This window comes from Garra rufa, chromosome 10, assembly GCF_049309525.1.
Source record: "Garra rufa chromosome 10, GarRuf1.0, whole genome shotgun sequence".
NCBI classification, from domain to species: Eukaryota; Metazoa; Chordata; class Actinopteri; order Cypriniformes; family Cyprinidae; genus Garra; species Garra rufa.
The window spans coordinates 4,740,654-4,764,527 of record NC_133370.1 but is presented as its reverse complement, the minus strand read 5'-3'; the positions used below and the strand labels follow the sequence as shown (position 1 = coordinate 4,764,527).

Sequence of the window (23,874 nt, the reverse complement as noted above, 5' to 3'; positions counted from 1 at the left end):
AGTTTTAAAAAATTACACAAAAATTTTAATGGAAACTGAAAAAAAGTATAAATGTTGCCTTGTCAACTAACTGAAATAATTTTAAAGTGAAGTACTAAAATTACTAAAAGTAAAAAAATAAATAAAAAAAAATTATAAAAAAAAACTAACAAACAAATTCATAAAATTACAAAAATCTATAAAAACTATAATATATAATTATATTAATAATAATACTAAAATAAAAATGGTAATAAGTATTTGGGACAGAAAACATGCCAAATTATCATAGAAATCCTTACAAAATTATGTTGTTGCCAAATTAAAAAAAAATATATTTTAGACATTTTCTCTCTTCTTTATTTATTTCTAGTTTTAAAAAATTACACAAAAATTTTAATGGAAACTGAAAAAAAGTATAAATGTTGCCTTGTCAACTAACTGAAATAATTTTAAAGTGAAGTACTAAAATTACTAAAAGTAAAAAAAAAAAAAAAAAAAATTATAAAAAAAAAACCTAACAAACAAATTCATAAAATTACAAAAATCTATAAAAACTATAATATATAATTATATTAATAATAATACTAAAATAAAAATGGTAATAAGTATTTGGGACAGAAAACATGCCAAATTATCATAGAAATCCTGAAAAAATTGATTGTTGCAAATGTTGTAATTTTATTTTATTTGTTTGTTTAATGTATTTAGTTTTATTTATATATTGTTATACTTTTAATTAAAAAAAAAAATATATATATATATATACACACACACACACACACACACACACACACATATAATACTAAAATGTTGCTCTGTTGCGGAGCGTAAGGCACTGCAGCGGGTGGTGAAAACTGCCCAACGCATCATAGGGACTCCACTCCCATCCATTGAGGACATTCAGAAGAAGCACTGTTTGCGTCGAACACACAGTATTCTTAAGGATTCCTCTCACCCCGCCCACAAACTGTTTTCTCTCCTGCCTTCCGGCAGGCGTTTCAGATGCCACAGGACAAGAACCAGCAGACTGAGGAACAGCTTCTTTCCCAGAGCTGTCTCCTTATTGAACTCTGCCCCCCACTGACACCTTTGCCCCCCTCACACACCCCTACAGTCTCCCCATTACCATTGCACTACTTAATCTGTTGCACTACACTGTACATACCCATTTGTAAATGCACATTTCCATTGCACATATACATTTTGTAAATTTTGATATGTATCTATACATTTGTAAATTATTATTTGTTAATTCCTGCTTTAGTAATCAGCTACCTGTATATTATGTTCGTATCAATCTGCAATACCTGATTATAGTTAACAACAACCTGCATACTATGCTCCTCTATTTGTACATTCTACTTGTTAATAGCGCCTGTAAATTATGTCCACAATACTTTCATCTGTAAATAATTTCCATAGTTTCTCCCTGTACATATCTCCCATAAGTGCACTTATAACTTATAAATTATACCTATATCCTGCACTTGCTGCTTATTGCACTCCTGGTTAGACCTAAACTGCATTTCGTTGCCTTGTACTTGTACATAATGACAATAAAGTTGAATCTAATCTAATCTAATCTAAAATAATATTTGTAATAAGTATTTGGGACAGAAAGCATGTCTAATTATTACATTTAAAAATGTTATTTCTATTTTCCCAAAATTATTTTATTATTATTATTATTATTATTTTAGGCATTTTCTCTCTTTTTTTCTTATTTCTAGTTTTTAAAATTTACACAAAAATTATATGATATGAATGAAAATACTGGAAATATAAAACTAAAATCTAAATCAAAATATTAATAAAAAGTATAACAGTATATAAATACAACTAAATTATTAGTGTATTTGGGACAAAAAAATGCTTAATTGTCATAGAAATTTAGATTGTTAGATAGTAAAATGTAGTAATTTTAGTTATTTATTTGTTTGTTTAATATATATATATATATATATATATATAGTTTGACAATTTGACCAGAAAGAAAATTATGTAGATTTCTGAAGAGGTAAGTCTGTTCTTCAAAGGTGTTGTTGTCCACTGTTGTACAGTTGAAATCTCTTCATGTTCCCTTGAAATACAGTACAGTAAAATACAATACAGTAAAATAAAGTCACGCAGTAATTCCGTAAATATGACCACTGAATATTATTGTACAATATTTCACCCTAGCAGCATATTTCCAGGTGTCCCAGCATGTGAACGGGTCGGTAATCTGACGCTCGGATGTCTCCCCCGCTCTCCTCTTGCACTCCCCTTGACCGACAGGATGCATTCATGTCCAAGAGAGACCGCCATTCAGAGCAGCTAAATGATGAAATGCTGCCATTATTGTAGAACTAAAGGCCGACACCTGATCCGCCATGTCTCACTGCGGCCTTTTGTGCCAGTATTTCATATCTGAAATATCTGCTGGCATTCGGCTGCAGTCGAGAGCCAGTTTGCCATGGAGCTGGAGGAATGGGGAACAAACAGACCATCTTTACATCCCAGCAACTAGACGCATATCAGGTCAGTCATACCTTTTGATATCGCACTACAGATCAAAATATTTTTTTATGATTTTTTTATGAAAAAAGTGCTCACTAAGGCTGCATTTATTTGATCAAAAATACAGTAAAAAACAGAAAAAAATATGAAATATTATTTCAATTTAATATAACTTTTTTATTTGAGTATATTGTAGAATGTAATTTATTTTTGTAATGCAATGTTGAATTTTTAGCATCATTACTTCAGTCTTCTGTATCACATGAACCTTAATAATATGCTAATTTGCTGCTTAAGAAACATTTATTATATTATTTATTATTTATTATCAATGTTGAAAACAGCTGTGCCACTTTTGGTAGAAACTGTGATTTTATTTTTCAGGATTATTTACTGAATAGAAAATTAAAAAGAACAGCATTTTTTTGAAATAGAAATCTTTTCTTTAATGTTATAATTGTTTTTATTTTCATATCAAATATTTAATATGAATATATATATATATATATACACACATTTACAACATGCCTAATTATCATAGAAATCTTAAAAAATTCTATTGTTCCAAAATGAGTCTTTGTTTAGACATTTTTGCACTTTTTTCTTATTTATATCTAGTTTTAAAAAATTACACAAAACTTAAAATAAAAACATAAAAATAAACTATAAATATGAATAAAAAGTATAACAGTATATAAATAAAAATAAGTTAATATTGTATTTAGGACAGAAAAAAATATAAAAATACGATATAAATCAAAATATTAATAAAAAGCATATTTACAATAATAATTAAATAATGTATTTGGGACAGAAAAAAAGGGCTAATCATCATAGAAATCCTTAATAATTTGATTCAGTAATTTTATTTAATTTTATTTATGTTTATTTGTTTATGTTATCATTTTTCCATGTATATATATATTTTTTTCCCGTAAATTTAGAGAAACTGACACATTATTATAAATTATTATTATTTTTCAGGATTATATGATGAATAGAAAAATAAAAAGAACTATATATATATATATATATATATATATACGGTACTCAATATCATGGATCAAAACCTTTCATTAAAGATGAAAATAACAGTAATAATGATACCCGTTCTTGTCTTGTAGGACATTTTTTTTTTTTCACTTCAAATGTTGACTATATATATTTTGTAGAAACTGTAATACATTTTATTTTTCAGGATTATTTAATGAATAGAAAATTTAAAAGAAAAATTTTTCTAACATTATAAATGTCTTCTCTGGCACTTTTGATCAATTTAATGCATCCTTGCTAAATAAAAATATTACTTTCTTTGCAAAATTCTTACCTCAAACTTTTGAACAACAGTGTATATATATCACCTGCATTTCTTTAAAAATGCATTTAAAATAACACAGAGATGCACTTTTAAAAAGTTTAAAATTACAATGGCCAAGATAACACTGAGAATTGATATTCAAACGGTTGTGTTAACAGCTATATTCATGCTTTGCAACTCATTACAATTTTTCTTCAAACAATTATAAACAAAATCTATAGAATACTCTTAAAGTGAATAAATAAGTGAATGTGAATATGAAAAAAATCTAAATTAAAGAAGTGGTTCACTTTCAGAACAAAAATGTACAGGTAATGTATTGCCTAGCGAAACGATCGGTTATTTTCTAAAAACATTTACAATTTATATACTTTTTAATCTCTACATAGAGCACACACAGAGCTAGACAAGATGGGCATTTGAGGTTAAAATGTATATACATTTTTAGAAAATAACCAATCGTTTTGCTAGATAAGACCCTTTTTTCCTCGGCTGTGGTCGTTTAGAGCCCTTTGAAGCTGCATTTTGGAAGATCAAACTCTGGGGCACCATAGAAGTCCATTATATGCAGAGAAATCCAAAAAATGTTTTCCTTATGACTGAAGAAAGAAAGACATGAACATCTTGGATGACAAGGGGGTGAGTACATTATCTGTACATTTTTGTTCTGGAAGTGAACTACTCCTTTAAAGGGACTTTGTTCAAAAGCATTTGCATGAAGGTAGGCCTAATTTATAATACAGAGTAAAAATGTTGCTTGGTAAACCGTTGCATGTTTTTGCTTCTTATATTTTTGTAGGACTGCACTTACTTCACCAGAAAAGAAATTCTGAGGTGAGGTACTTATTTGTATCATGTGACTGAAAGACATCTGAGCTGCATTAGTTCGTTACCGCTCATAAAAAATATGAAGATGTTATATCACAGACTAGAAGAATAGCTGAAAAGAGTTGTCATTGAATATTTGTCGTCTTTCCTCAGACTGTTTCATCGATACCGTGATTTAGCTCCGCAGCTCGTCCCGCTGGACTACACCAACCAACCGGAAGTGCGTTTGCCCTACGAGCTTATTGGCAGCATGCCTGAACTGAAGGTATACGGCGCATCTCACTCCTGTTCCTCATCAATTATGAACCTCCTACTAATTGATCTTAGTCTTGGTGAGGTTAAGCGTTATCAGATCCCTTTAACTCAAGAGAACAAACAGCTTAGCTTAGTACAATCCAGTGTTTGTATTTGCGAAGTGGAGCATTTGAGACACACAAATACAGAAAGTTGATCTTATTAAAGGGGTCATCGGATGCAAAACTAATTTTTACATGTTATTTGTACATTAATGTGTGTTGGCAGTTTGTGTACACAACCACCCTACAATGATAAAAACCTACCCAGTGGTATTTTTTTAATCTTTAAAAGTAATATCCCCTTTTTAAAATCAGGTCATTCTCAGCTTCTTGTCGTTGTGACGAAATACATTTGATTGACATGAGCGCCTTACCTTAGCCCCGCCCTCTCCGAGTTAAAACTGCCAAATACGATCCTCACTGTGTGACTCAGGTGCAGAATAAGACTTTAATTGAGCGATTGAGGAGGTTCTTAGGTGTTTTTAAAAGGAAAGCGTCGATCCCAATCTACATATGTTCGTGTGAATTATTCCTGATGCAGTTTCACCCACAGCAGAAGTGAGTATAAGGGTTTTTTATGCATCTTTGCAAATGGCCTTTCTTAATAATGTGCTTGTTGGCAAGTTTCGCCGATAAATGTGGCTAAATGCAGCTAAACGCGGCTAAATGTGGCTAAAGTAAACATTACACATTGTAGTCACACAGCAGAGAGGGGCGGGGCGAGCAGAGCTCATTTGCATTTAAAGGGCCAATGCCATATAATGTGCTGATATTTTGCAGAGCTGATTTTGACAAGGTAAAAGGGTGTTTTTTTACACTACTACTGAGAAATTTTAGCCAAAGTATATTACAGACTTTTTATTAAGACCCTAAAGACTTATATGAACTTGGAAAATGGGCATCCAATGACCTCTTTAAATGTTAATGATAATGATAGAGATTACCATATGACAACCTGAGAATTATTTTCTCTAATAATATTTCTTTTTTGTGTTTTCAATCGACTTTTTGAGTCAGAGCTAGCGATGGCAGATGAATCGCAAATGAATCACTCGGTTGATCTAATCGGTTCAGTTTGATTCATTCGGACGGTTCACTCACACTGAATGGTTTGCAGCCATTATGTAAATATCCTCAAAAGTAAATATACTGAAATAGTAACGGGATATTTTAAGAATGATGGATAAGGTGTAGCCTGGCGAGCCAGACTTACATCAAGATGTTTAGTCTGGAAACTCTCCATAGACGCGGCTTACTCCGAGGGGCGGGATAAACGGTTGTCTCTCAAAATCCCTATGCACGCAATAGGATAGCGCTTCAACCAATCAGAGCAACGAAGAAGGTGACGTAGTAATTGGTATATTAAGCTTTTTCCGTATCCAGTCGGCAAAACTCCAAACACATCTTCCTTTTTTAAAAATGACTTAAGTGCCGTTCTTTGCTCGTTTCTTAAAGAAAAACTTAACTCCAAGTCCTCCAGAGTCGCAGCCAAAGCCGATTCGAAAGACCGCTGTTCGACAGCTGCAGCCGCCATTCTTTGTTTTTCAAGTGGCAGCCGTCGCAACTCTGTCGTCATATGTTAAGCCCGCCCCGCCTACTCTATACGCGTTGTGATTGGCCTGACCCAATTTGGGTTTTTGCAGCTAGAAGGTCTATTGAGAGTGTCTAGACCCACCTGGCTGCAAAATAATTTTTGCTGCCGCTAGGGTGCGTCTAGATTTCTAGGCTAGATAAGGTGGGTATATACATATTCACTGTAGAAAAACTTGAAAACGTTTTCTTATCATTTTCAAGGATGAAGTGTTTTTTTAATTGCGTGTGCAGTTTGTAAAAGTAAAAGTTTGTATTTTTTTTTTTCAAATACACTATTATTTAGTTTTATTTATATGCTGTTATACTTTTTTATCTTTTTATTTTTGATTTCACATACAAATGAACGAGAAGGTGTGTCCAAACTTTTGGTCTGTACTGTATATTTTTCTGTTTATTAAAGTTTGTACTCTACATTTGTGCAGTTTTCAGTGGGTTAGTGATATTTTTTACATATATATAAATTAATAAATAAATATTTTTTAAATGGGTTTTTATACAAAAACTGCTTTTTTATGTAAAATTCACTTTATAAAAGACCCACATTCCTAACTTTAATTCATGGGGATAACATGGATAATTTCACATGGTTTAGTGTAAGATTTTTGCCCATCTTTTGGGAAATCCAGTTTTAAAAGTAAAAAAAAAAAAAAAAATACTTTTACAGTAGGTGGCTGCAGAGCTCCACTATCTGCTATTTGCTATTTGACCACCTAAAAGATATTTTTTCACAAGTTTTTTCAGTTGAATTCATATCTACAGTACAGACCAAAACTTTTGGTCTGTACTGTATATATGTCACTTGTAATAAGATTACATTTCTGTCCCATTAATTTGGGAAATCCTTAAAAATTCTATTGTTCAAAAAATTTGTGTTTTTTTATCTCTTTTTTATATCTCTCTTCTTTCTAATGTATTTCTAGTTTTAAATAATTACACAAAAATTTAAATCAAAACATGGAACATATACAAACATGGAAATATAAAAATACAATTTAAATCAAAATATTAATAAAAAAGTATAACAGTAATACAAAATTAATAATGTATTTGGGACAGAAAAAAGCTTAAATGTCATAAAAATCGTTAAAAATTTGGTTGTTCCAAATTTTGTCATTTTATTTCATTTAGTTGTTTGTTTAATGCTATATTTTTTTCCATATCAAATATTTTATACATACACACACACATACACAGCCTTGCAAATTTATTCATACCCCTCATTTATTCACATTTTTTATGTTGCTGCCTTATGTTAAACTACTTTAAATTACTTTTTTTCCCACATCAATCTACACTCCCTACTCCATAATGGCAAAGCAAAAAATAGGTTTTTAACATTTGTGCAAATGTATTAAAAATAAAAAACTGAAAAGATCCTGTTGCATAAGTATTCATACCCTTTTCTGGGACACTCGAAATTTTGCTTCTAGATGTTACTACACTTTGAGTGGAGTTAAACTGTGGCTGTTTGAATGAGTCTGATTTAGAAAGGCACACACCTCTCAGAAAAGGTCTAACAGCTGAGAATGCATATCAGAGCAAAAACCAAGTCCCGAGGTCAAGATAACTGCCTGTAGAGCTCAGTGACAGACTTGCGTTAAGGCAATGGTCTAGGGAAGAGTTCAGAAAACACAGAAGCATGTACCCTCCATTATCCATAATGGAAGATGATTGGAACAACTAGGAAATGTCTACCAGCCCCCATCCAAGCTGACAGAGCTTGAGAGGTGAAAAGGTGAGGCAAAGAATGGCAGATAATTGCCAAATGCAGATGTGCAAAGCCTGTCACATCATACCCAAAAAGACTTGAGGCTGTAAAGGTGCTTCAACTATGTACGGAGTTAAGGGTATAAATTACTTATGCAATGTACTTATTTCAGTGTTTTATTTTTAATAAAATTGTAAAATTTGCAAATCTGGTTTTTGCTTTGTCATTATTATGGTGTATGGAGTGTAAATTGATGTGGTGAAAAACTAATTTAAAGCAGTTTAACATAATGCTGCAACGAAACAAAACGTGAAAAAAATGAACGGGTATGAATACTTTTGCAAGGCTGTGTATATATATATGTGACCCTGGACCACAAAACCAGTCATAAGGTTAAATTCTATTGATGTATGGTTTGTTAGGATAGGACAATATTTGACTGAGATACATCTATTTGAAATCAGAAATCTGAGGATGCAAAAAAATTTAAAAGACAGAAAATCACCTTTAAAGTTGTCCAAATTAAGTTCTTAACAATGCATATTACAAATCAAAAATTACATTTTGATATATTTACAGTATGAATTTCACAAAACATCTTCATGGAACATGAACTTTACTTAATTTCCTAATGATTTTTGGCATAAAAGAAAAATCTAAAATTTTGACCCATGCAATGTATTTTTGGCTATTGCTACAAATATACCCCAGCGACTTAAGACTGGTTTTGTGGTCCAGGGTCACATATATTCACATAAGGGCTTTTCACACTGTGCTTAACCCTGGGTTATCTGTGTTCTAAACACCGCTTTTAACCCCGGGTAAAGACGCGTTTCACACCTGTAATTTGAAAGCGGTGTTAGCACCGCATTTTACCCGGGGTTATGAAACCCTGCTCCGGAGCAGGGTTAGCACCGCAATTGCGGTGTTAACCCCGCAATGCGGTGCTAAGTTTGTTCAGTGTGAAACGGAGCGGTGTTTGCTTGTTGCTGCTGGACGCTTAGCAACAGACAGCCAATCAGAAATCAGCGAGCATTACGTAATGTAATTGCGACTCTCCGTTCTGGATCAATAGCGTCTCGTAGAGAAGTGTTTGCTTTCTTAATGTGGTCTTTCAAAGCGTTTACTAAATACATAAACGTTGTTTGTGTCATGCGAAAATGGCGAATCCAGTCACTGTCAGTGAATGTGCCGTTTACAATGAAACGCCACCAGTGATGACTTCTGGGAGCGACCCATAATTTCCGAGATGAGGATGCGACTGTAAACAATGACGCTACTGTACAAGTAAACACTAGTCTCTCGAAACTTAAAAGAAATTCAAATAAATGTTCATATACTTTGCTCCTTTGTTTCTTTCTCTTGTTATTTTGTCTTTGTTTTTTTGCCTTAACGTTACCATAACTGGAAGTGGCAGGTTTGCCTGCACCTTGCCGTACGTCCAATCAGGTACAGTAACACAGCAAATATGCAAATTAGAACGTAAACCCGGGGTATAGGAATGTGCAGTGTGAAACGTCTGTTAATGAATACCCAGGATTAACCGCTAACCCCAGGTTTATAATAAGCAGTGTGAAACATAATTACAGATAACCCAGGATTCCGTTTATCCGGGGTTTAGGATAACCCTGGGTTAACAATTTCAAGTGTGAAAAGCCCTATAGAAGGCTATTTGAAATTACAATAATATTTCACAGTATTTACTGTATTTTGTTCAAATAAATGCAGCCATGGTGAGCAGAAAAGACTTATTCCTAAAGCGTTAAAAAGTTCTCATTATTCAAAACTGTTAACAGCCAGTTTAGTTGTATTAGTAAACACTCAATATACTCAATGTTCCTACCTCCAGCAGTTTCTGTGCTATTTTGACCACTGAACTAGGAAATGTTCCCGGTTTTCATTTCAAAAATCTGGTCACCTTAGTAAACAATGCCACTGAACTGAAGGAATCTTTCATATTTTGCTGACTATTGCTGCTGAAAATGGTCAATTATTGTCACTTTTTGGGCTGTACTAATTGGTCGGACCGGGGAAAAAATGTGGCGTACTATAGGCTGCCAAAATTTGTGGTTGGCCAAACTGAACCAGGATTTCCAGGGCAAGAATCTTTTGTGACAACATTTGTGTTTGTTCTCATCATTTCCGGTCAGGTAGGTGAAATGTTAGGCTAATATCTTAATTAATACTGCTCATTTGTATCTTTACCAACTATTAACTTTAGTTGTGCCCTTTCCTGCTTATTAAGTCCTTCTCGATATGGTTTCCACATGTTTTTCATGCTGTTGTTAACATCTGAGTATTTCCAATATAGTCAAGCATTTGGGTAACTGACCCAACCGTGATGTAAAGCAAACTTTCTATCTTTTGAAGATCTATCCCAAACCCTGCCCCTAAATATAAAGAATCGAATGAAAATGTACAAAATGGATTTCACAAATTGAAACTGTAACAGTGTTGGGCATACTCTACATAATTTAAGAATAAAATGTTGTGTTTTATGTAGGATAACCCATTCAGACAGAGGATCGCTGAGGTTTTCTCAGAGGACGGAGAAGGAAACATGACCTTGGACGATTTTCTAGACATGTTTTCAGTGATGAGTGAAATGGCACCACGGGACCTGAAGGCTTATTATGCTTTTAAAATCTACGGTCAGTTTTAAACCAAAATTTTAACTCTACATAAAATTAGCTTTTTTTTTTTCCAACACTGAATCTTATAACACACATATTTAACCAATGAAAATGTTTTTTTGCTCAATCTCCAGTAACTTAATTAACAAAATATTTTTCCTGGTCCTGTTACCAAAACTCACTAATCTTTTGAAAACATTATTATTTAAAAAGAAAAGAAAACCTCAATTTAATGTGATTTTTACGTAATGTCATTTATTCCACAGTTGTCTAAAGAACGTAATGGAATTATGCATTTAATTGAATTAAATAATACTATATTGTTTTATTATTCATTTACTATTATAGTTTTTATGAATTAATTTTAAGTGCAATTTTGTATATAGTAAGATTTTTTTTGTCTTTTTAAGAAGACCAAAACTTGCATTTATTTGATCCAAAGTAAAGCAAAAACAATAACATTTTGAAATATTTTTACTATTTAAAATAACTGTTTACTATTTGAATATATTTTAAAATATACCTTACTCCTGTTATCAAAGCTGAAATTCAAAGCAAAATTTTCAGCATCATTACATATACATCAAACATGAGTTTTCAGAAATCATTCTAATATGCTGATTTGCTGTTCAAGAAACGTTTTTATTATTGTTATTGTTATTATTTTTATTATCATCAATATTTAAAACAGTTGAGTATTTTTTAAGGATTGTTTAAAGAATAAAAAGATTCAAAGATCAGCATTTATCTATAATAAAAAATGTTTGTACATTCAAAAGTTTGGAGTCAGTGTAATTTTTTTCTTGCACTTCTGAACATGCTTCTGAAAACAGCTATTTTAAATAGTACAAATATTTCGAAATTTCACTGTTTTGCTGTACTTTGGAGTAAATAAATGCAGGTTTGGTGAGCAGGAGAGACTATGTTAAAGATTTTTTTTTAAAATACATTAAAAATCTTACTGTTCAAAAACTTTTGACTGCTAGTATATAGTTTTTTTAGTTTTGATTAATTCATTTTATTTCTTTTCAGCAATTTAATAATTTTAGCACTTCTTTGGCTTAAACTTAAGTTAGTTGCCAAACCTTTTCAATATTTCATTTTAGATTTGTTCAAATTAATGTATTTTTTTATTCATGATCACCCTGAAAAGTACATGTTGTACTAGTGGCAGCGTATGTGAAATCATTTGATACGATGACCTGACCCCAGTCTTGTTTTCCTATTCATGTAAAGATGAATCCACAGAACCTTAACCGACTCTTGAATATCAATAATTCACAAGTTCATTAATGAGGGAACTACATATCTGTGTTCATGTCTGTCTAATTAAACAACAGAATAAAAGATCTCAGAAAAGCTGATCTGCTGCTGTCAGCAGAAAAAAACTGTACTCATGCAACATTAACACGGGGTAAATGATAACGCTCTCAAACAATACAGATCAATGATTTCAACAAGACAGAATTATGCATCTTATTCAGCCTTAACGCACTGAAGGATGAAATTATAAAATATTCAAGCCATGGTGTATTAGGGTTGACCCATATAAAACAAATGTTACATTTTAGTTAAATATATTTGAATAATATTCTAGTTCACATTCTAGACAAATAAACATATATTTAAAATTTGAAATGTTTTTTGAAATTTTAAATAAAAGCATTAAAAATTTCTAAACAATTCTTGAAAACAATTTAATAAGTACATTAATATGCTTTATTATTATTATTATTTTGGTGCTACATTTTAAAGACAAATTAAATAATTGTGAACCCAGCTTTTCTAACGCAGCTCACCTTCGTTCTTCCTTTTAGACTTCAACAACGATGACTTTATCTGTAAATCTGATCTGGAGAAAACCTTAAACAAACTGACGCGTAACGAGTTGACGGAGGATGAGGTGAGGATGGTGTGTGAGAAGGTGATTGATGAAGCTGATCTGGACAATGACGGCCGTCTGTCTCTAGAGGATTTCCAGCACATGATAGTGAGAGCGCCTGACTTCCTCAGGTAACAACTACACGATGTAAAAGAACATTAACATGTTGTTAAAATTAGTTTGAAATGAAAACTGTAACAGAATTTGAAACAGGGTTATTTTAGTAAAAAAAAAAAAACTTAAATGCGTTTTATTGAGAAAAAAGGCAAAAACACACACAAATTACTTTCAGTTTTCATTACTTTGAAATTCAAATGAAAACAGAAAATGTAAAAATAAAAAAGTAATTCAAAATACTAAAAACTAGTATCTCAATGATACTAAAATAACACTGGTTTGACAAAAAATATCTATTTTGGTATTAGTTATATATTAATATTTTTATTAATATTAATATATAAATATTAATAATTTTTAATCATTCGAAAAATTGAAAGCTCAAAAGTGTGGGATCAGTAAGATTAAAAAAAAAATTAAAGATGTTTCTTATGCTCATCAAGGCTGCATTTATTTGATTAAAAAAAAAGTAAATTGTGAAATATTTTTTCAATATAAATAACTGTTTTCTATGTGAATATATTTTAAAATGTAATTTATTCCTTTGATAAAAAGCTACATTTTCAGCATCATTACTCCAGTCTTCAGTGTCACATGTTCCTTCAGAAATCATTCTAATATGCTGATTTATTATCAGTGTTGAAAACAGTTGTGCTGCTTAATATTTTTTGGGAACCTGTGATACTTTTTTTGTCAGGATTCTTTGATCAATAAAAGGTCAAAAAGAACAGCATTTATTATAAAATAGAAAGGTTTTCTAACAGTATACACTACTGTTCAAAAGTTTGGGGTCAGTAAAGTGTTATTTTTCTTTTATTGAAAGAAATGAATACTTTTATTTACCAAGGATGTGTTAAATTAATAAAAAGTGCATAAATTAGCATTTACATTGTTAGAAAATATTTATATTTTGAATAAATTTTGTTCTCTTTAACTTGTTATTCATCAAAGAATACTGAAATAAAAAAAAGTCACAGGTTCCAAAAAATGATTTGGCAGCACAACTGTTTCCAACATTAATAATTCTTATAGTTATCAGCACATTAGAATTATTTCTGAAGGAGACTGGAGTAGCAGCTGATGAAAATCCAGCTTTGCATCACAGGAATACATTATATTTTAAAGTATATTAAAATCAAAACCATTATTTTGATATTGCAATAACATTTTGCAATATTACAGTTTTTTCTGTATTTTTGATCAAATAAATGCAGCCTTGATGAGCATAAGACTTCTTTAAAAAACATTACAAGTCTTGCTGATCCCAAACTTATATTACTATTAAGGTTTTAATTAAATTTGTTTTATTTTTTATTTCCACCTCGTAATTTTAGTGCTTCCATTCAAACATATTTTAGTTCGTTACAAAATTTAAGCACATTTTTACCATTTTAAAGAAATATCCTGGTTTAAAACCACTTTTCAAAAACTCAAAACTCTATTTACTACTTCTATGACAATAACTTTTCCACTAAATGTCAATATTCACCCCCTTAATTGGATTTTCAGGGGCATTTTTTCACTTTTATGAAGATATTTTGAAAACCATTTAAAAATCACAGTCATGCTTTTATGTCAAATACTTCTAGATTATCTGTTAATGAGTGGTTTTACCAATTCAATTAAACCAATATCACACATTTATGTGATAAAATGAAACTAGGACAAGGATACAATTTCAATTTAGGAATATTTTTGCTACTAGTTTAATTTAATTTCAAGATTTACTTGCCATTTCCATGTAGTTGTTTGTAAAATTTGTTTCAGAGTATATCAATTTCACATTGACTAATCAACAGTAAACAGATGTTCCCTTTCGATACTTTCACTCGTACTGCGTCTGTAAAGACGCTATGGGAAAAGCTCCTTTTCTCCTGAGACTGAAGCATTTCAATAACGCAGTGTAACTGCACGGCCATTGGTTCGTGCAGTGTTAAAGAAACGAACCAATGGCTCGGCAGCGGAGATGCACAAACCTATGGCGATGATTCGCGCCCGATCGCGCCAAAAGGGGCGGAGCATCTGGCTATATAAGCGAGCATTTCGCCATAGGGAACTCAGATCCTTCTTCTTCAGCGACGACTTCTGATCTTCGCAGAGACTGACTACGCAGACTTCGCTCAAGCAAGCCTCTTCTTCGCCGTTGACGAGCCTCGCAGCGGATCTTCACTGCTCGGCGGATTGACGCTCCGGAGCTGATTCCCTGCTGCTATCCGGCGAATATCTAAAAGAGCAAATTAGAGCAAATTTCTACGGCGTTGTTCCAATGCCACGGCGTTTTTGTCGCTCGTGCAGAGCCCCTCTGCACGCCGCTGACACTCACGCTGAGTGCGTCTCGTGCCTGGGTCACGCCCACGCTGAGGCTGCGCTCAATGAGACGGAATGTTCCCACTGCGGGAATATGAGTCTCACTTCCCTCCGCTCGCGGCTAGCTTTCTTTTCAGAGAGCGACGCCGCTTCTCGCGCCCTCCCGCTTACTTCCTCGCAAGAGCCTGCTAGGAAGAAGCAGCGGGGCAGGAGATCTAAGAGCGCGGTGACAGGCGAGCTCACGCCGGCTCAGACCCCGCGTGCCTCGCCTTCACCACACGGAGAGGAATCGCCAGTTCTCTTCCTGCATCCTGACCAGCGTCCCTCTGCGGCTGCGAGCGATCTGGTCTCCTTCGGAGGAAGTGAATGCGAGGATGACAGCATGTCATTGGCCGCATCTGACGCAGAGGAGTTGTCGGGCTCTTCCCATGACCCCGCCCCTTGCCGTCTGCGCAATCCAGCGCCGCCAGCGCCGGTATGGACGCCGAACTGTTCCGCGTCCTATCTAAAGCTGTTGAGGAGCTGGATCTTCAATGGTCTCCCCCCGAGGAGCCATCTAGGAGCCGGCTGGATGAATGGTTCCTGCCGGGGCGCCGCCAGGCCCCTCGTCAGCGAGCTTCACCATTCTTCCCCGAAGTCCACGACGAAATATCCAAGTCCTGGCGTGCTCCATACTCCGCCCGCCTTCATACTTCCTCTTCTGCTGCCCTCACCACGGTCGATGGCGCTGAGGAAAAGGGCTACGAGAAGCTGCCCCCGCTGGACGAGTCAGTTGCTGCGCACCTTTGCCCGCCCACCGCTATCGGTTGGAAGGCGAGGGCGTCTCACCCGTCTAAGCCTTGCAGGACGACCTCTACCCTCGCTGGACGAGCGTATTCGTCTGCTGGACAGGCAGCTTCAGCGCTTCACTCTATGGCGGTACTCCAGGTGTACCAAGCAAAGCTCCTCCGCGGTCTGGACGAGTTGAACCTGGACGATTCCCCGCTCAGAGAGATACGTAGCGCTACGGATTTGGCGTTACGCGCCACGAAGATGACGGCTCAGGCGATCGGGCGATCGGTGGCCAGTTTAGTGGTGCTGGAGCGCCACTTGTGGCTTAACTTGACGGAGATCAAGGACGCGGATAAGGTCGCCTTCCTTGACTCCCCCATCTCGCCGACCGGCCTGTTCGGCCCAGCTGTCGAGGGTTTCGCGGAGCGCTTCACCGCGGCACAGAAATCGTCCCAAGCTATGCGACATTTCCTGCCCAAACGCTCGAGCTCTGCAACGGCTCCTAGTCGCCCCAAGCCGGCGCCGACTCAGCAGCCTGCGAAAGCCACGCCCCCAGCTGCGCAACCAGCGCCTCAGACGGAGCTCCGTCCTCGGTCACGCCCAGCCAAGCGCTTTCCCTTCCCTAAGCGTCAGGGACCTCGGCCAAGAGTGGTGCTGGACCAGGCGCCGCCAGCGTCTTCCTGATCTCAACAGCAGGAAGAGGGAGGGGTCAAGTCTCGCAGCAGCCGGACCAGCCCCCAAAGTGCCTCTTTTAAGCCCTTCTACACTCCGTTCTGTTCCGAGTGTAAGGGAACTCATGTTTGTAAAAAATGTAGCTGTAACTCACGGGCCCTTTATATCAGCGCCCTTACAGCAAACCGCTGTGATAGCGGGAAAAATAAAAAACAAACATTTTCAAGAAAAGAGCAAATTTCCTCTTCCAATGCTTTCAGACAGCATACAGCTGTGCGAACCATTGCAGCCCCTAGCGACACGATCCGCGGCATGGCAAGCCATCCCCGGAGTGTCAAAATGGGTTTTGGGTATAATAGAACGAGGCTATGTACTCCAGTTCGCTCGAAGACCTCCTCGCTTTCATGGTGTGATCACCACCTCAGTTCGCAGCAAAGACGCAGACGTCTTGCGATTGGAGGTAAAGAATCTGTTGGCCAAGGGCGCCGTGGAAACGGTCCCCCCAACACAGAGCGAGTCAGGTTTTTACAGCCGTTACTTCCTCGTTCCAAAGAAGGATGGCGGTCTACGCCCCATCCTCGACCTCAGACAGCTGAATCGCGCCCTCATGAGACGGCCGTTCAGAATGCTTACACTAAAACAGATCCTCTCGCAGATACGCAAAGGGGACTGGTTTTGTTCACTAGATCTGAAGGATGCATACTTCCACATTCAGATCGCCCCCCATCACAGGCAATTCTTGAGATTCGCCTTCGAGGGAGTGGCATATCAATATACAGTCCTTCCGTTCGGACTGTCGTTAGCCCCTCGCATGTTTACAAAGTGCATGGACGCAGCACTTTCCCCTCTGAGACAGATGGGAATCCGCGTCCTGAACTATCTGGACGACTGGCTCATCCTAGCCCAGTCAGAAAGCGAGCTAACACACCACAGAGCCTTAATCCTCAGCCACTTAGAGTGCCTAGGACTCAAGGTCAATTTTGCCAAGAGCGTGCTGTCTCCCAGCCAACGCATTGCGTTCCTGGGAGCAGTTTTCGACTCACGTCAAATGAAGGCAGCAGTTGCGCCGCAGAGAGCCCAAGCCATTCGCAGGCTCGCGGCTTCCTTTAAAATAGGAGCCCTTCGCCCTCTCAAGGTTTTTCAGAAGATGCTCGGCCTTATGGCCTCAGCATCTCCAGTACTTCAGTTGGGTCTGCTTCAAATGCGCCCCCTGCAGTTCTGGTTGAAACCAAAGGTTCCTCCTCAAGCGTGGCGTTTGGGACGCCAGCGCATCAAGGTAGATCGGGCCTGTATAGCAGCCCTGGCTCCTTGGAGGTGCGCTCAATGGATGGAACAGGGCGTTCCCCTGGACTTGGTGGTCAGAAGGAAAGCGGTCTCGACAGACGCCTCCAACTTAGGTTGGGGGGCGCTGTGCGACGGCCAGCCTGCTTTCGGCCTATGGTCGAAAGCGGAGAGTCGCCTTCACATCAACTGCTTGGAAATGCTAGCAGTGTGTTTAGGCCTTCACACCCTTCTACCTGCGCTGAAGGGTCACCATGTCTTAGTCCGTTCGGACAGCATGACAGTGGTGTCCTTCATAAATCACCAAGGGGGCCTCTCGTCGAGACGTCTATTTACGATGGTAGAACGTCTCCTGAAATGGGCTCAGCTGCACTTCCGCTCTCTAAGAGCGACGCATGTGCCAGGCAAACTGAACCAGGGAGCAGACATGTTGTCTCGGAGCAACGTCTCCTCAGACGAATGGACGCTTCACCCTCACACGGTTCAGCAAATATGGGCTGTCTTTGGCAGGGCGCGAGTAGATCTTTTCGCCTCAAAAGACAATCATCACTGCCCAATTTATTTTTCGAAGGAACAGGACGCATTGACCCAATCTCCTGTTATACGCATTCCCTCCTATCGCTCTGCTGCCACAGGTCATCAGGCGAGTGCGGGAACAGAAACTCAAAGTCCTGTTAGTGGCTCCATTCTGGCAGAACCAGCATTGGTTTCCAGATCTTCCCAGGCTGCTCTCAAGAGCACCATGGGCCGTGCCACTGAGACGAGATCTCTTAACACAGGCGAACAGAACGATTTGGCACCCCCAACCGGAATTGTGGGCGCTGCACGTTTGGGCTCTAGACGGGAGCCTTTAAGTCTCCCTGAGTCGGTTTTGAGTACTATTTCACAAGGTAGAGCACCCTCTACGAGGCGGCTCTACGATCTCAAGTGGTCTGTCTTTTCCGCCTGGTGTTCCACCCGCGGTACGGACCCAATTTTATGTGACATATCTGTGATATTGTCCTTCTTGCAAGAGCTGTTGGATAAGGGGAGATCCCCTTCCACGCTCAAGGTCTATGTTGCAGCTATAGCGGTATTCCATGACCTTGTAAACGGTCAATCTGTGGGAAGGAACGACTTGGTCGTTCGTTTCTTAAAGGGGTCAAGGCGGATTAATCCCCCTCGCCCCATCACGGTTCCGTCTTGGGACTTACCCACAGTGTTGAGGGCCCTGAAGGGCCCTCCCTTCGAACCGCTTCAGTCCATAGGCCTTCGCCCCCTGACGTTGAAGACTGCCCTGCTATTGGCATTAGCATCAGTCAAACGCATGGGTGATTTACAGGCGCTCTCTGTGAGCCCCGTTTGCTTGGAATTCGGGCCAAATGACTCTAAGGTCATCCTGAAGCCAAGACGTGGGTATGTTCCCAAAAGTCTCTCTACACCCTTTAGAGACCAGATTATTTCCCTTTTGGCTCTTCCTCCTACGGAGCAAGACCAGGGATTTAACCCTCTCTGCCCCGTCAGGGCTCTGAGATGTTATATAGAGCGTTCTGCCCCTTTTAGGCAGTCAGAACAGCTGTTTGTATGTTTTGGTGGCCGCACCAAGGGGTGTTCGGTCACAAAACAGAGATTATCCAAATGGATTGTGGAAGCCATCACGCTGGCTTACTCCTCTTTGGGCCTACAATGTCCCATGGGAGTAAGGGCCCATTCGACTAGGGGCATCGCCTCGTCTTGGGCATGGTCTAGTGGGGTTTCCATTGCAGAAATTTGTGCGGCGGCAGGCTGGGCCTCACCGTCCACATTTGCTAGATTCTATAACTTGGACGTTCCAGTCTTACAGACTCGGGTCCTTTCCACATAGTGGTATGTTTGTTACCAGTATGTTATATATAGTGCATCTTGGCCTCTTTGGAGCTCCAAGTCGTACTTATTCCTTGGAACGGACGTTTATCAGGCTATCTGATCGAACAAATTGGCCCTTATTAGCCCTTTAGTGCTAGGGTCATGTCAGTCGTTCCTCTACCTTAGCAACGGCGGGATTGTACTGGTTCCCCATAAGCGTCTTACGACGCAGTACGAGTGAAAGTATCGAAAGGGAACGTACTCGGTTACTTTCGTAACCTCGGTTCCCTGAGATACGGGAACGAGTACTGCGTTGCTGGCCGTGCTAGGTAGCTGCACGACTCAGTCGTCGCTTCAGTCGAAGTACCTGAGTTCCCTATGGCGAAATGCTCGCTTATATAGCCAGATGCTCCGCCCCTTTTGGCGCGATCGGGCGCGAATCATCGCCATAGGTTTGTGCATCTCCGCTGCCGAGCCATTGGTTCGTTTCTTTAACACTGCACGAACCAATGGCCGTGCAGTTACACTGCGTTATTGAAATGCTTCAGTCTCAGGAGAAAAGGAGCTTTTCCCATAGCGTCTTTACAGACGCAGTACTCGTTCCCGTATCTCAGGGAACCGAGGTTACGAAAGTAACCGAGTACGATTTTAATAAAGCTATCTGTTGATATTTCTAACCCTAAAAAATGTCTTACTCTTCTCTCTTCTAGCACCTTTCACATCAGGATATGACAATCATCTGGACACTGAAGGACAAGAGTACAAGAGTAATTTTATATCAAGCAATAATATTTTAATGAAATATTAGGTCAATAATGTATTTGAAAAGCCAAGTACAGGTTCGCGTGGGACTGCTTTTTCAGTCCCGCTCCCACAAAGTTTTATTCCCATTTATTACCATGAATGTGTCAGGGGAACTAGTAAGGATATATTTGAATTATTTATTTATAAACTAGTCTTTTCGGAGTCAGTGTTGCAAGGATGATCCTACTCATCCATCTCATTGGACACGCCTTTAGAGAGAAAAGCATCTTTAAAGGATTAGCTACATAATGAAAGAATTTTTGTTTTCAATTTTAGTTTAAGTAGTAATTTAAAGCTTTCTACATATGTATTCATCATGTCTGTGATGCATTTATTCGAGTTTTGGTTCATTTTTGAGCCTGCAGAAAGCACATCACGCTTGTTTTCTTTATTTGACAAAAGCACACTGTTTTATTAATAATGTGAGTGCGCACAAAAAAGTAGACCCTTTACAGTTCCAAATGACTGTTAGCTTTTTGACCAAAAATAACTGCATGTTTTAAATAGTTTCCACTGAAATAAAAGTGTAAATGATCGCGCTTGTGCTTCCATGTCCTAAAAAATGCGTTTTAGCTTCCACTCTCAGCACAAACGATTAATAGCGCACATTTATATAGGTTAAACGTTTAAAACTAGTGTTGTTATATGCTTTAACTGTTTTAAATCTATAGATTTTATTTTAGGCAAGTTATAATTTGAGAAGGCAAAATTGATCAAACAGACTAAATCAATTCGTTGTCTGCCGCTGGCCTCTTGGTCATTACTTTGAGAAACACACAGCTTATATTTAACAAACAAAAATGCTCCACATGCTTTCTAAATTAACTAAAACATTTTTTTATTATAATCACTTTGCCATTATTACCTACAAAACTGAACCATTTTAATTGCTAAAACAGTAGTACAAGTTGTTTTGGGTGAAGGGGAAAAAAGACAGGCTCGGGTCAGGAGTTAACAACAACGACACGGTTTTGCGAAAAAAAAAAAACAGTCAGTATTTAACCTTATGAAGACTTTGGATTTCCAAGCGTGGCTTTGAGCACTGATAAACTGATAAACAGTTGCCCACAGAAAAAAAAAAAAAAAAACGCCACCCATGTCCATGAGACCTTGCCAATAAAATGCATGAAGCAGAAAGCACTGGTCCATGTGTGCAGTGTGTACATAACAGTCCTGAGCGCAGGCCGTACAGGTGCTCAATAAGAATGAGTAAAGCACAGATATGCTGTTCAGAAAGGATGTCAGGAACGTGAAATTGTTAGACCGCCCGCTCCCGTTCAAATTTCACCAGAGTTACCGACCGCTACCACGTTTTATTTGGACATTTATTCGCGCATCACAAGAAAAGCATCTTTAAAGGATTAGCTACATAATGAAAGAGTTTTTGTTTTCAATTTTAGTTTAAGTAGTAATTTAAAGCTTTCTACATATATATTTATCATGCATGTATTCGCTGAGTTTCAGTTCATTTTTGAGACTGCAGAAAGCACATCCTGTTTTTCTTTATTTTACAAAAGCACACTGTTTTATTGATAATGTGAGTGCACACAAAAAGTAGACCCTTTACAGTTCCAAATGACTGTTAGCTTTTTGACCAAAAATAACTGCATGTTTTAAATAGTTTCCACTGAAATAAAAGTGTAAATGATCGTGCTTGTGCCTCCGTGTCCTAAAAAATGCGTTTTAGCTTCCACTCTCAGCACAAACGATTAATAGCGCACATTTATATAGGTTAAACATTTAAAACTAGTGTTGTTATATGCTTTAACTGTTTTAAATCTATAGATTTTATTTTAGGCAAGTTATAATTTGAGAAGGCAAAATTGATCAAACAGACTAAATCAATTCGTTGTCTGCCGCTGGCCTCTTGGTCATTACTTTGAGAAACACACAGCTTATATTTAACAAACGAAAATGCTCCACATGCTTTCTAAATTAACTAAAACATTTTTTAATTATAATCACTTTGCCATTATTACCTACAAAACTGAACCATTTTAATTGCTAAAACAGTAGTACAAGTTGTTTTGGGTGAAGGGGAAAAAAGACAGGCTCGGGTCAGGAGTTAACAACGACACGGTTTTGCGAAAAAAAAAACAGTCAGTATTTAACCTTATGAAGATTTTGGCTTTCCAAGCGTGGCTTTGAGCACTGATAAACTGATAAACAGTTGCCCACAGAAGGGAGAAAAAAAAAAAAAAAAAACGGCGCCCATGTCCATGAGACCTTGCCAATAAAATGCATGAAGCAGAAAGCACTGGTCCATGTGTGCAGTGTGTACATAACAGTCCTGAGCGCAGGCCGTACAGGTGCTCAATAAGAATGAGTAAAGCACAGATATGCTGTTCAGAAAGGATGTCAGGAACGTGAAATTGTTAGACCGCCGCTCCCGTTCAAATTTCACCAGAGTTACCGACCGCTACCACCTTTTATTTGGACATTTATTCGTGCATCACAAGAAAAGCATCTTTAAAGGATTAGCTACATAATGAAAGAGTTTTTGTTTTCAATTTTAGTTTAAGTAGTAATTTAAAGCTTTCTACATATGTATTTATCATGCATGTATTCGCTGAGTTTCAGTTCATTTTTGAGACTGCAGAAAGCACATCCTGTTTTTCTTTATTTTACAAAAGCAGACTGTTTTATTGATATTGTGAGTGCACACAAAAAAGTAGACCCTTTACAGTTACGAATGACGTATAACTGTTACCATTTTGACCAAAAATAAGGCGTTTTAAATTAAAAAAATGTAAATGATCGCGTTGGCGACTCCATGTCCTAAAAAACGTAGTTTTAGCTTCCCCTCTCAGCACAAATGCTTGGATATGCGCCTAATAAAGCACATTTATATAGGTTAAACATTTAAACTAGCAGTTATACTGTTTTAAAGCTATAGATTTATTTTTAGCCAAGTCCTGATTTGACAGGGCAAAATTTATCAAACAGACTATAATCAACTCGCCGTCTGCTGCTGGACATTTGGTCGTTACTTTGACATACACAAAGCTTATATATAACAAAATGCTTCAAACGCTTTTTTTTTTTTCTAAATTAATTAACTTAAAAAAAACTGAATTATAATCACTTTGCCATTATTACATACAAAACTTAATTTAATTACGAAAACAGTAGCACAAGTTGTTTTGGGGCTCAGGTCAGGAGTTAACAACAACATGGTTTTGGAAAAAAAAAAAAAAAAAAAACTTTATGAAGATTTTGGTTCTCCAAGCGTGGCTTTCTGCTCGGGTTGGGTCCGGAATGCAGACTTTTAAAGCAAAGCTTATTTTGTTAGGTGGCCTACAGCAAAAATCAACACCTGAAAATAATTCTTCCGTCAATATCAAACACACACAGATCCA

General features: G+C 37.3%; 1 protein-coding gene across 2 annotated transcripts; it reads left to right on the top strand.

Moving 5' to 3' along the window:
* Positions 1–2,354: 2,354 nt before the first annotated feature.
* Positions 2,355–20,443, top strand: cib3 (calcium and integrin binding family member 3). 2 transcript variants are annotated; one of them, XM_073848405.1, is made up of 6 exons: positions 2,355–2,502; positions 4,599–4,633; positions 4,781–4,892; positions 10,728–10,875; positions 12,675–12,870; positions 20,422–20,443. In XM_073848405.1, the coding sequence occupies exons 1-6, from the start codon at positions 2,452–2,454 to the stop codon at positions 20,441–20,443; spliced, it is 564 nt and encodes a 187-aa protein (XP_073704506.1). In that variant the 5' UTR covers positions 2,355–2,451. The 2 variants fall into 2 exon arrangements, with proteins under 2 accessions (XP_073704506.1, XP_073704507.1); XM_073848406.1 differs by lacking the exons at positions 4,599–4,633; positions 4,781–4,892 and having other exon boundaries at positions 2,452–2,502.
* Positions 20,444–23,874: the final 3,431 nt, after the last annotated feature.

Bases quoted from the DNA above. Each gene is read 5' to 3' on its own strand.
- cib3 (XM_073848405.1), top strand. From the start codon at position 2,452: ATGGGGAACAAACAGACCATCTTTACATCCCAGCAACTAGACGCATAT. The intron at 2,503-4,598 runs GTCAGTCATACC...ATATTTTTGTAG, and splicing joins AGCAACTAGACGCATATCAG to GACTGCACTTACTTCACCAG. The intron at 4,634-4,780 runs GTGAGGTACTTA...GTCTTTCCTCAG, and splicing joins ACCAGAAAAGAAATTCTGAG to ACTGTTTCATCGATACCGTG.